This window comes from Drosophila miranda, assembly GCF_003369915.1.
Source record: "Drosophila miranda strain MSH22 chromosome Y unlocalized genomic scaffold, D.miranda_PacBio2.1 Contig_Y5_pilon, whole genome shotgun sequence".
Classification (NCBI taxonomy): Eukaryota; Metazoa; Arthropoda; class Insecta; order Diptera; family Drosophilidae; genus Drosophila; species Drosophila miranda.
In genome coordinates, this window is record NW_022881647.1 from 585114 (window position 1) to 597265 (window position 12152).

The following is a 12152-nucleotide window of genomic DNA, read 5'->3' on the forward strand; positions in this document are numbered from 1 at the left end:
GAGTTGATGATGGCAAATCATCGAAGAAATCTCGTTATCGGACTGCTTCCATTCCCAATCCGCGGGTCACTTTTTCAGCCTATCGATGGTAAATGTAAGGAGAAACCAATTAATCTCTATCAATGCCTTGACTTGCCAGGACCCAGACTCAAGCCCAAGGATTGACTGGCTTAGCAGACACACCGCAACCCAGCCGGAATGGACACAGGCGTGAAGTGTCCGGGCAGGAGAAGGGTCTCCGGTCGGCTCCAAAGTCGAAGGGAACTGACATCTACGACTCCCTGGAGTGCAATCGGGAATGGACGCCAATGAAACAAATGCAAGCACGTAAAAAAGCCAAAGACCACGGGACCAACCAGCTAAAGGTTGCTCTGGCTCTCTCCCCCATTTCTCGCCCTGCCCCTCCTTTCCTCCTGTCTGAATTCCTTCCAATTGTGCAACGTGTGGTAAGAGTAATGAGAACTGAGAACAGAGAAATGCCAGCCGCCCGAAAAGGAAAAACGATTTTCCGGTTCAATCAGTTTTGATTTAAATTGCAATAATTAACTTCAGTTTGCCCAATCATTTGGATTTGAATGAGGAGCATCTATTAGTGGAAGCGGCAGAGGGTTGATAGGAATTCGAATGGGGAATGTGATGCTCTCTGGATCTCATTAGCCTCAAAGCGGGTCGAGTGGAGGAATCCTCTCAGACCATAGGCAAATACAGGAATACCATTTCTTAGTCTATTTAAGCGATATCTGAAGTGGTACAGAGAGTCTAGAGAACTTAATAGATTTATCCTGCAAAATAAAAGTGAATTTTGAGGTTTTTCAGACAAATAATACACTAGTAGTTTCTGTGGATCTTCTAGGCCTTTAGGTCTTTAGGCCTTTATCCAATTCCTTTAGTTTATTCAAAGACAGATTCTTCTATCCAAAGAACACTTACATATCTACTTTTCGAAGTATAGGTATGCATAAAGTCATCTCACAGCACAAAGACTTCCAGAGATTGCCATTCCGTTGAAGACCAAAAAAAGCAGCTAATCTCTCCGAGCTACCGGAATCGCAGACAACCGTTATCCACCCATCGTCATGCAGTCCCCAAGTGATCCCAGACCCCTGCACCTAATCTGGTCAGGCAGGGCGTGTGAGATCGAGGTGTTGGAGAGCAATTAAACATTTGACTAATAAATCTTTTCCCTTTTGTGTATTTGACTACGACCGCACACGCACACACACACACAAACAGTGGACAGACAGACATTGGGTGGATGGAGAAACCTATTCTTACGACTATATATGCATGGTATGTTGTTATTATTACGAGTTTACTTAAAGCTGGAGGTTGGAGACGCCTAAACTCGCCCAAGTCCGTGGCAAATATTTCCCCTGATTCGCAGACCGATAAGCCCAATCAGGCGTCCACGGACTGGGTGGGATGGGGGATGACGTGCTGGATTGTCACATTTCAGAGCTGAATGGATTTTGTTTTGGTCTCGGTCTCCGTCTCCGCCTCCGCCTCTGCCTCCGTCGTGACATGATCGGCATCTGATCTGTTGAGTGGTTTCTTTTCCTCCTCATCCTCCAGCCTCGCTTCTAAGGTCTGCAGCTCCTTGAGTCCAGCATCGGGCAGCGCGTGGCAGCCACTGTTCCACGGCTGTAACGTGGACTCCGAGAAGAGGACATACAGGATGCCACTGCCCGTCAGCATGGCGGAGCTCAGAAGGAACCCTTTCTTCCAGGCTTCGATGGTTTGCTGGAGGAAAAACAGGACTCATTCGGGGGAAATCAATTGGAGAAAGATCTCCAGGAAGAAACTTACATTACCCTGGGTCAGGTGACCCACAATCAGGGGTGAGATGAAACCCGGCATGCCTCCAATCATGCCACTATCACCCAGAACAATGCCCGCATAGTTGGGCGACAGATCCACCATCGAAGGCCAAAGGGCCGGAGGACACTGCTCCATGGAACATGGTGGCCAAGGTCACCAGCAGAATGGCAGCCATTGCATTATAGCCGAAGTAGGCCAATGCCAGCACCACCAGACCCTTGACACCACAGCCTGCAGGAAAAGAAGAAGGTAGAGATTTAGGAGTTCTGGATGAGTTCCAAAATACTCACAGACAAAGGTGGCCAGCTTGCGGACATTGGTGCGACTCAGGCGATCCGTTCGCAGCAGATAGTCGGCCAGGATGGAGAAGGCATAGGCGAATAGCATCCGCATCAGATGTGGCAGGCCGGAGAGGAAACCCGTCTGAGAAAAAGAAGTCTCCTATTACTCTCTTCCGACTCTCTCTCTTGCGGAGGAGCAGCCACTCACCGCTCGGATGTTCCAGTGATGGATCAAGCGGAAGTAGGTCGGGGCATGCCCCGAACAAGCCCCAAATGCCGCCCCACTGGGCCACCACATTTAGCCAGACGGGCCGCGAGGTAGCTATGGTAGCTATCCAGGGCGTCGGACCCTTTTTGCTGCTCTGCACGGAGGCGCCCATCGACTTTTCGATGTATCTGCGCTCCGGCGATGCGCGGATGCTCGGCAGGTGTGTCGTAGACGAGGAACTGCCAGGAAATAAACCACAGGGTGCCGACAACGCCGCAAATATAGTATACCCACTCCCAGCTGGTCCAGTCGATGATGTACCCAAAGATGGGATAGAACAGCGCCACTCCGACCGAGCTGCCCAGATAGGCGCTGACGAACTTGCTCCTCTCGTTGGGCGGTATCCATTTGGCGGTCAGAACATGCATCGAGGGCCAGGCCAATCCCTAAAAGAGGATACGATCAGTGAACCGCGCGAAACCTGCATCCAGGCTATCCGTCTTACAGTTATCCATCCTTGGAAGACACGCTGACAAATCGGACCCGTGTAGCTCCAATAGGAGACAATCGGTATGAGGAAGCAGCAGAAGACTCCGATGCCGTTCGACCAGCCAAAGATCAGCTTGGTGCCGTATTTGGTGGCCAGAATGCCGCCGGGTATCTGCAGTGTCCAGTGGGCCCAGAAGAAGGACCCCAACAGAGCGCCCTGCTGCTTCTCGTTCCAGTGGAAGCCCTCCCGATCATAGCCAATCTGTCAAAGAGAAGGAGATGGAGGGAGAGATGGCGCTACTCATACGCCCCGTATTCCGCATTCCGCTGCACAAGCTGCATCCATTAACCACTTAACATGTGATTCACATATCCGAACGCGCTCTCACATTAGCCCAATCAAGAAACCACCGCTCCAGTGAGAACCTCTCGCTGTCATCCGGAAGAGAGGCAAAGTCCGATGCGTTCACCAGATCGAGGGAGGACTGATTGAGGGGCACCGTCTCACCTTTGCCGGCAATCATGTCCACGGTGTCATGGTGATGATCAGATTGATCCGAATCATGTAGTTCACAATGAATCCCATGATCGTCATGTACCAGAGCACAGTGCGGGCCTCGACTGAAAGAGCAGAGCGCGGTAGAGATATGTATCTTTGGGCGGATGATCTTCACAGAACATGAAATGTGTGTAGTAGTTTAAGTTGCTTGATGGCAACGAGTAACATTTATTTAATAAGTATGTTGGACTTAAAATTATAACAGCTCCAAGTTTTACAAGTATGTTTGTGACTAATTATATATTATATGCGTGTACGTCTGATGCGTGGCTGAACTGACAACTGACTGATCTCTCTCTCTTGCTATCGGCTCTCTCAGAGCCGATTACTGCTCTATCCCGACGACACGACGAAAACACGACCGCTTCGTGTCTCCCTCTTTCCTTCGTTTCCTACATTCGGCTGTCCTGACGGACCATTCGCCTCGGATGGGTCTAGCCAAGGTTTCATATATTCTGAAACTGTAGAGGTCTTATAGGGACCCTCAGTATCCCCAATCTTCTCGACTTCGTACCTTCCATGATTCTTTACCCTAACCACCTTATACGGCCCTAGATACTTTCCTTTTAGCTTTAATCAAGGACCATAGTCACTAAGCTTGATAGCTACTAGCTCATTAACCTCATACTGTCTATCTATCCTATACGCATGTCTAGACCAGTCAATATCTTGAAAGGTGTTACCTTGGTACTTCGCGGCTCAACACTGTTGATCATTTGCTGTACTTTTCCTAGATGCTTATACCAACTACCGGAATTACCCTGACACAATTTCTACACCACTATCTTGTGCATCCTTTCGAATTGACCATTCCCACGTGGAACGCCTGTGGCAATCATTAAATGCTGTATTTTCTCTCTCTCACAATATTCACGAAACAAATTGGACATAAACGCTGCACCCCTATCCGTCACTATTCTGTTCGGATTACCAAAACTAGTCCCCTGAATTTCAAAACAATTAACGACCTCTTCAACGCCTGTACTACGTGTAGAATATAACCAAACAAACTTAGAAAATCCATCAACGACAACCAGTATATAATTGTACTGTTTTTTAGTCATTTCCATTGGTCCAACGTGATCAATGTGATACGTTTGTAACGGCCTATCACCCTTGTCTATTGGTTGCAAATAACCCTCACGTTTTCCTGTCTTTTCATTGACAATGAATACACTCGACACAACTATTTATTACGCGCCATACTTTGTCTTTTAACTTCGGAATATAATACGACTTTTCAATGATATCTTGTGTCTTTTTAACTGAAAAATGTCCTTGCTTATGTGCTATTGATATAATCTCATTTTCCAACTGAGCTGGTACTACGATGAGCTCCTTATCCGGATCCTTAAACAAAATCTGATTCTGAATATAATAATCCTCATATTCCTTGTCCTCCACAATACTTTTAACAGCCTTAACCCAATCGTCGGTTAGCTGAGCTTCTTTCAAACGATGAGCTATACTTTCGGTCACCATAAAACAAGATACACGACTCAACGCGTCAACGTGCCTCATCTTCGTTCCTGAGCGATGTTCTATAACATAATTAAAATCTTGTATGTACATGGCCCAACGTGCTACTCTCAAAGGAACGTCTTTCTTTCTGATCGTCATTGTAAATGCATTACAATCTGTGACAATTTTGAACTTTATACCAAAACGTATACACGCCATTTCGCTAAAGCTTCGATAATTGCCAGAACCTCAAGGTCATAAGCAGGGTATTTCTCTTCACATGGCTTAGTCCTACGGCTCATATATTGAACTGGATGGAATTGGCTGTCTTCCAAACTCTTTTGCAGTAACACGGCTCCATACCCCCATTTTGATGCATCAGTATGGATTTCTGTCTCCAACTTCGGGTTGTACATTTCTAAAACAGGTCTACTAATCAATGCTACCTTTAGTTGTTCAAACGCAACCTGATGTATCTCCTTAAATTCAAATTTAACATTCTTCCGCAGCAGATCTGTCAATGGTTTTGCAATAACAGCATAACCCTCAATAAACTTTCGGAAATAAGAAGTCAATCCTATGAAACGCTGCACTGCTTTTTTATCAACTGGCACTGGGAACTTTTCGACTGCCCTCGTCTTCTCATCACTTGGTCTTATCGTATTCTTTTCTATTATATACCCCAGAAAATTAACCTTTTGTCGTAACAGCTGACACTTTCTCCAATTTATACGTAGCCCATTCATTTCCGCTATCTTCAGTACTTTTCTCAACTTTAACAAACCCTCTTCTATATCTTGACTACAAATAATAACGTCATCCATATAGACTGCTGCTTCATTATTCTTTACCAAATCTCTCAACACAGCCATTATAAATCTGGTAAACACCGCTGGAGAATTTGAAATTCCAAATGGTACATATAAAAATTCGAACTGACCATTCTGAGTCACAAAAGACGTATATTTTTGAGACTCGACTTCTACATGGAAAAAACCATTCGTTAAATCCAACGTGGTGAAATACTTTGCACCCTACAGTTTCTCCAACACTGTATCCATATGTGACATTGGAAAGTTATCGCGAACTATTTTCTCATTCAGCTTTCGGTAATCACAGCATAGTCTCTTGCTACCGTTCTTTTTGGGTACCAACACTACTGGTGATGCATACTCCGATGTACTTGGCTTTATAATCTTCTGAGCCAGCCACTCTTCCACTTGCTTGTCCATGATTTCCTGTTCACACAACGGTAATCGTCTAGGATGCTGGAAAACTGGTATCTCATCCACTAATACAATTTTCATTTTTATCGGCGCATCTACATTTCTCTGAGGTTGGTACTTTCCTACCATACCCCTAACCTCTCTAGCATGTGCTTCACTGAGATGACCAACATCAATTGAAAACTCCTTCTCAACTTCGTCAATACTTGACATGCAAATGCCTTTATATTCATTAAACAATTCCACGCATGAGGACGATGCTACCTGATCAAGTTTCTTATCTTTATCCTCGACACAAACTCTACGAACAAATCTTGTTCCTGTCTTAGAAACTTGCATGTCCACATGATCCAGAATAGTCCTTCCTAAAATAGCTTCAAAACCAATATCCTCGTCTGGAATGACATGAAATTCTACCTCCATTTCAATCTCATCGATTTTCACTGGTATCGAAAAGCTACCAAAAGTTACAACTTGACTATCTCCAATACCTGTTAAAAATTTCTCCTGGCCGATCAGTTCAAGATTTCCAAATTTCAAAAATACCCTCCTGCGAATTAAACACAAATCTGCTCCAGTATCAATCAAACCTTGGAATACCAAATTCGCGTACTTAATATCCTTTAATTCCAAACTTGATGGAGTGAAAATACCTGACGGCTTATCAACGACTTCCTTATCTCGAATAATGTTCGTATTCGATCTCTTTTCTTGTCTGGTTTCGACCTTGACATTACAGCTTGCAGCACGGTGTCCTGGTTGGCCACATTTGAAACAACAAAAATCATTTTTGGGACAATCTTTCCTCAAATGCGATTTGTCTCCACACTTAAAACATTTCCTAAAATTCTCTGCCATCGACCCTTTCACCGAACTCTCACTTTTATTACTCAGCGGCCAATTCTTACTCATCGGCTTGGATCCGCCTCTAGCTTTCTGGTAAACATCGATCTGAAATTTAAGCTCCTTTAAGTTTCTAGCTTGGTACAGCATTGCCTTACTTGCCCTAGCGTCTGGTATACCATCCACAAAATATTCGATTAAACTCTCATCATCTAGTTTAATTGGCTTGGCTATCTCCATTAACGCATACGAAAACTCATGCAACGACTCTCCTTTTTTCTGCTGGCGCTTTTGCAACATTCTATGTACTTCTACGGACGACAGTTTAACACTAAACTCATCCAACAGAGCTGCCTTCAACGAATTCCAGTTACGAATATCACGCAAACTACGAGCGAAAGATTTTGCTGCACCAACTAACAACTGCTTGGCATAAATGAATAATTGTAATTGACTCCATTGAACAGTAGCTGCGAATTCTTCTAATTCCTGTATCCATTGATTGATGTCGGGGTTATTAGAACCAGAAAATTGTGACACACTACCTTTCACGTCTTTTAGCGTAAACCAAGATTTATACTCTGCCTGTCGCGTACCTGGTTGAACTGCTACGGTATCAACTGCTGTTACTACGGACTCATCCTCTGACTCTTCTTCATCCCCAACTGGAAAGCCGTGATGTATTAATAGCCTATCTTGCAAATCGCGCTTTCGTCCCGTCGTCTGCAACGCAAGCTCTCTTAACTTCTCTCGCAAATCTGCGACTCTCAGTGTCATTATCTCTTCAACTTGCATCGTGACGATTTAAATACAAAATAATTGATATTAGCTTATATCTAAGAAAACGTAATTAAATCAACTTAAACAAACTTATTACTGCTGGCCTGTTAACAATTTTCCAGTTAACATCGACTCCGAAAACGCCTTTAAAGTCGTCACTGTTAACGATCGCTTCTCTGTTTACGCTCACCTTACTATGGGTTTACCCTTGTTAACTCTCGCTTCTGCGCAGAACTTTCCAGACTCCAAATTTGACGCACACACACCACCACATCCAGATCTCGCTTGCCTGTCGATGTCGCTGTTGCCGTCCTCTCTTTGTTGCCTTGCCTTGCTCTCGCTGTTCGCCGTTAACTCGTTGTCGCTTCCCGAATCGTCGCTGCTTCTGCTGTTACAAAATGGTCGTCTCCTTGCTGCTTGTCTCTTCTTGTAGTTGTAGTCTCCGTCCGACGCAGTGCAACACAACAACAATCAATGTTCTTTGATTCTTGCTGTTTGCTGCCGTCGTTTTGTCGCTTCTGCTTCCTTTGGAACGAACGCACTCAGATTGTCGTCTCTGCGCCGCTTGTCTCCTTGTAGCTCTAGCCTCTCAGACGCAATGCACAACAACAACAACGAAGGTTTTGATTCTTGCTGTGTTTGCTGCCGTCTGCCGTCGTTTTGTCGCTTCTGCTCTCTTTGGAACGAACGCGCTCAGATTGTCGTCTCTGTGCCGCTTGTCTCCTTGTAGCTCTAGCCTCTCAGACGCAATGCACAACAACAACAACGAAGGTTTTGATTCTTGCTGTGTTTGCTGCCGTCTGCCGTAGTTTTGTCGCTCCAGCTCTCTTGAATGTCTGCTCACACTAATGCGCCTTCTTCGACAAGTGTCTCTCTCGCACTTATAGGCCAGACAGCAATTCAATTTCGCACCGCGACCGATCTCTTGTGTCACCAGTCTCGTGTTCGCCAAAATTTCCAAATACACGCACAAATCTCACTTGCAAATGTTGTTGTCTTGGGCTTATCCCGGACGAGCCCCCAATTTTGTAGTAGTTTAAGTTGCTTGATAGCAACGAGTAACATTTATTTAATAAGTATGTTGGACTTAAAATTATAACAGCTCCAAGTTTTACAAGTATGTTTGTGACTAATTATATGCGTGTACGTCTGATGCGTGGCTGAACTGACAACTGACTGATCTCTCTCTCTTGCTATCGGCTCTCTCAGAGCCGATTACTGCTCTATCCCGACGACACGACGAAAACACGACCGCTTCGTGTCTCTCTCTTTCCTTCGTTTCCTACATGTGAAGCCCCAACAAGCGTGGCTTGTGGTTTGAAACAGTGCCAGATCGTGAGCCAGATGCTAAGATGAACTTGATCAATGTAGAGTCGAACTGTAGCCCCCTTCAGTACAATACAGTACCTTCAGCCATGGCGAATGAGTAAATTCTTATGTTTTAATCAGCGATCTTGCACTTGAATCGGTTTCCTCATCGCCGGATTGACAGGATCTGATCGGATGTGAGATCGCAGCGACAACGAACCGACTCGTCCAATTGCCAGACTAGAATGCCCAAGCCCATTTAGATCTCTTTGCCACACACCCACGCCAGGCCGCTCGCCACGCCACTGATAAGCGCTCGACGCTCGGCTTATGTTGCAGCTCTGCTCGTGGATCGCTCATCTCGCATGCGATGGGGCCAGATAAAGTTCTCATTTTTAGCTGATCAGTCAGCCGGTTGACAAGCTTTATGAAATGGCGTGCTCACGCATATAGTATGGGAACAACAGACAAGTCAACTAATACGCGTACTCGTACCAGGTGACAGTTTAATAGATAGGATAGCCAGGAGAAGGATTAATTACCCAGCCGCAAAGTCCACACAGAGATGGGAGCTACCAGATACAGTGGCCATTCCTCATACAGTCTAAAGATACATTTATATTTGAGTTATTGCATTTTGTGTATACATCGATAAATTCACGGGTCACGATCTAACTATATTGCCACTGGAACATTTAAATGAGGATCAGATCATATCATGGCTCTACATTCAGACAATGTATCGTACTTAGGTATAGGCTAGCATAGGGATTAGACGAATAGAACCTAGGGTAAGGTTGCACACAGTTCAAAGTTCGCAGAAGCTTGGCTAACAGTGGTGTGGGTCTGCCGTCGTGGGTGACACCGTCGTGGGCCGTGGTGCAACACAAATAGCTTTCCACAGACGGCTCAACACTCATCCGACATTCTCGTAGGACATGGCCGGGCGCTCGGCGCTCATGGCAGTTGTGCTGGTGGCCGATCCGAAGATCGTTGGCGGGTGGTGCTGTTGCGACTGCTGCTGCTGGTGGGGATGTTGCTGCTGCTGCTGGTGGGGATTGTGGGCATGGTGCTGCTGCGTCGGCGTCTGCTGTTCGTTGCGCAGCTGCGCCAGCGGAAACATGATGTTGTGGGCCATCTGCGGGTGGTGGAGATGCTGCTCGTTGGGCGGAGGAGGCGGCGGCTGCTGGTGGGCCGCATGCTGCTGCTGATGCGCCTCCAGATGTTTGCGCTGCTCGCTCTGCTGCTGCTGCTGCTGGTGAGCCTTCTCGGCGGCGCTCTCCTCGTACTTCTTCTGAAGCTGGAAGAGCGGCAGCTGCTGGGGGACGTGTAGGGACACGGCCGATGCGGCAGAGACCCGCTCCACCTGCGACTGGGGCGACGACTCCCGCTCGCCCTTGTCGTACTTCTTCTGCAGCTGGTACATGCTGTGCGACAGATGTGCGGTCACGGAGCTGCCGCTGCTGCTGCTTGTGCTCTGCTTCGAGGACGTGGAGGTGGAGGAGGCCGATGATTTCTCCGCCTTGACCGGCGACTTCTTCTGGTACTTCTTCAGGATCTGCATTAGTTCGGACTTCACGTCCAGGCGTATCTCCTCGGGCACACGCTTGATCTCCTCGTAGAGCGACAGCAGGAAGAGCTTGTCCGGATCGCGTTGCTTGCGCTTCTTGCTCTTCTTGGGGAACGCATCCTGCATGAACTGCAGCAGCTTCTCCTCGAACGGCGTCTCCCTGGGCAACGGCGTATTGCCGGCCTGACGCCTCAGTAGATGTGGATGCAGACCGCCATGGAAGGCTGGATGTTGAGGCATTCCCGGATGCGCCTGCGAGCCGTTACCGTGCTCCCCTCCAGCGCCAGCTCCATTGTGCAGCTGGGATACAGCTACTCCCTGGTACGAGCCACCATTCGATGAGCCAGGCGCATCGCTCGTCTCACCATCGTTGGTATGATGTTCCTGCGACTGCTGGACCGCATGCGACTGAGGATCCTTCTGGTGCTGCATGTGCTGCTGATGATGGCCCACAGCCGCCGTCAGAATGGCGTCACAGAGGTGCTCTGGCGCATAATCGAACCCGGACATGAAGTTCTCCGGCTTCAGCTCGCCGTTCATCTCCTCGTAAAAGTACTCCGTCCCCACAATGTCAATAATATCGATGTCCTCCTGGTTAAGCTCAATGCCGGGGGGCGGCGAGCCCCCCGACAGCTGGCAGCGCTTCAGCTCCGCCAGTTTCTTCCGCGTGGTCAGCCGCATATCCCGCCAGCACTGCAAAGGGATAATCGTACAGACTATTGTGTTGCTCCCTGGAAAGGATAGGATCCACTCACCTTCTTCCACTGTATAATGGTCTTCTTGGGGCCGATGGTGTTCAACGCCGCTTGGATCTTCTCCCAGTACCACTCCTTCTCCTTCTTGCCCTCCATGTACTTGGTCTCCCGAAGCAACGTGATGAGCATTTTCTTTTGCGGCTTCGTCACACGAACCTAGAAAACAAAGTGGGGGAACTTTTTAAGTTGGGTGCCGAGACAGACAAAGGAAAGTTTCAAGAAGACTATAAAATAATCCATAGTTTTGTCAGATCAAATGCCCTGTTCTTTCCAGGGCAGCGGAACTCTAGTCTCTAATGGAATCTATTCTATTGTTGCCACTGACACTGACGGGAAGGCATCACATCACATCACTTAATTGTATTGTTGTCTATGCTGTGTGTCCCGTCCGTGCCAGAGGCAGAGGCAGAGGCAAATGCCAGTGGTGTCTATACATTTTTTTCCTCGCCTAACACGCGGATGAGATTGAAGAATTGGCGAAGATAATTACCATTGTGAGCCTGTGGAGGAATCTGCGTTTGCTCGAAATCTTGAATATTTTGTTTTACGACGGCCGTTGTTTATGTTTTATTCGATTTTTGTGCAATTTTATTCAGTTTTTCACCTCCCTCAAAAACATTGTTGTGTAGTGTTGTGCTGCTCTTCGGGTTGCTTCTTCCTCTTCTATCGCGCACACAAACGCATTTGTATGGCCGTGTGTGTGCGTTTGACGGTCTCACCAAACGTTCCGTCTCGCTTTTGCACGTGCACCGCATAGTCAGTCAGTCGCTTCGTCTCTGTCGGTCAGACAGTTTGACGTTTGCTGCTGGTGCTGCCATCGCACACAGATCCTGTTGGAAATGTGCGCGCCACTT

At 47.1% G+C, this 12152-nt stretch overlaps 1 protein-coding gene and 1 pseudogene across 1 annotated transcript; both read right to left on the reverse strand.

Moving 5' to 3' along the window:
- Positions 1 to 1172: 1172 nt before the first annotated feature.
- LOC117194970 lies at positions 1173 to 9223 on the reverse strand (annotated as a pseudogene).
- Positions 9224 to 9571: 348 nt separating this feature from the next.
- LOC117194972 (mediator of RNA polymerase II transcription subunit 15-like) lies at positions 9572 to 12096 on the reverse strand. Its single transcript, XM_033399446.1, has 3 exons — positions 11789 to 12096; positions 11299 to 11454; positions 9572 to 11236 (listed from the first exon to the last, which is right to left on the reverse strand). The coding sequence occupies exons 1-3, from the start codon at positions 11789 to 11791 to the stop codon at positions 9890 to 9892; spliced, it is 1506 nt and encodes a 501-aa protein (XP_033255337.1). The 5' UTR covers positions 11792 to 12096; the 3' UTR covers positions 9572 to 9889.
- Between the last annotated feature and the right edge of the window lie 56 nt (positions 12097 to 12152).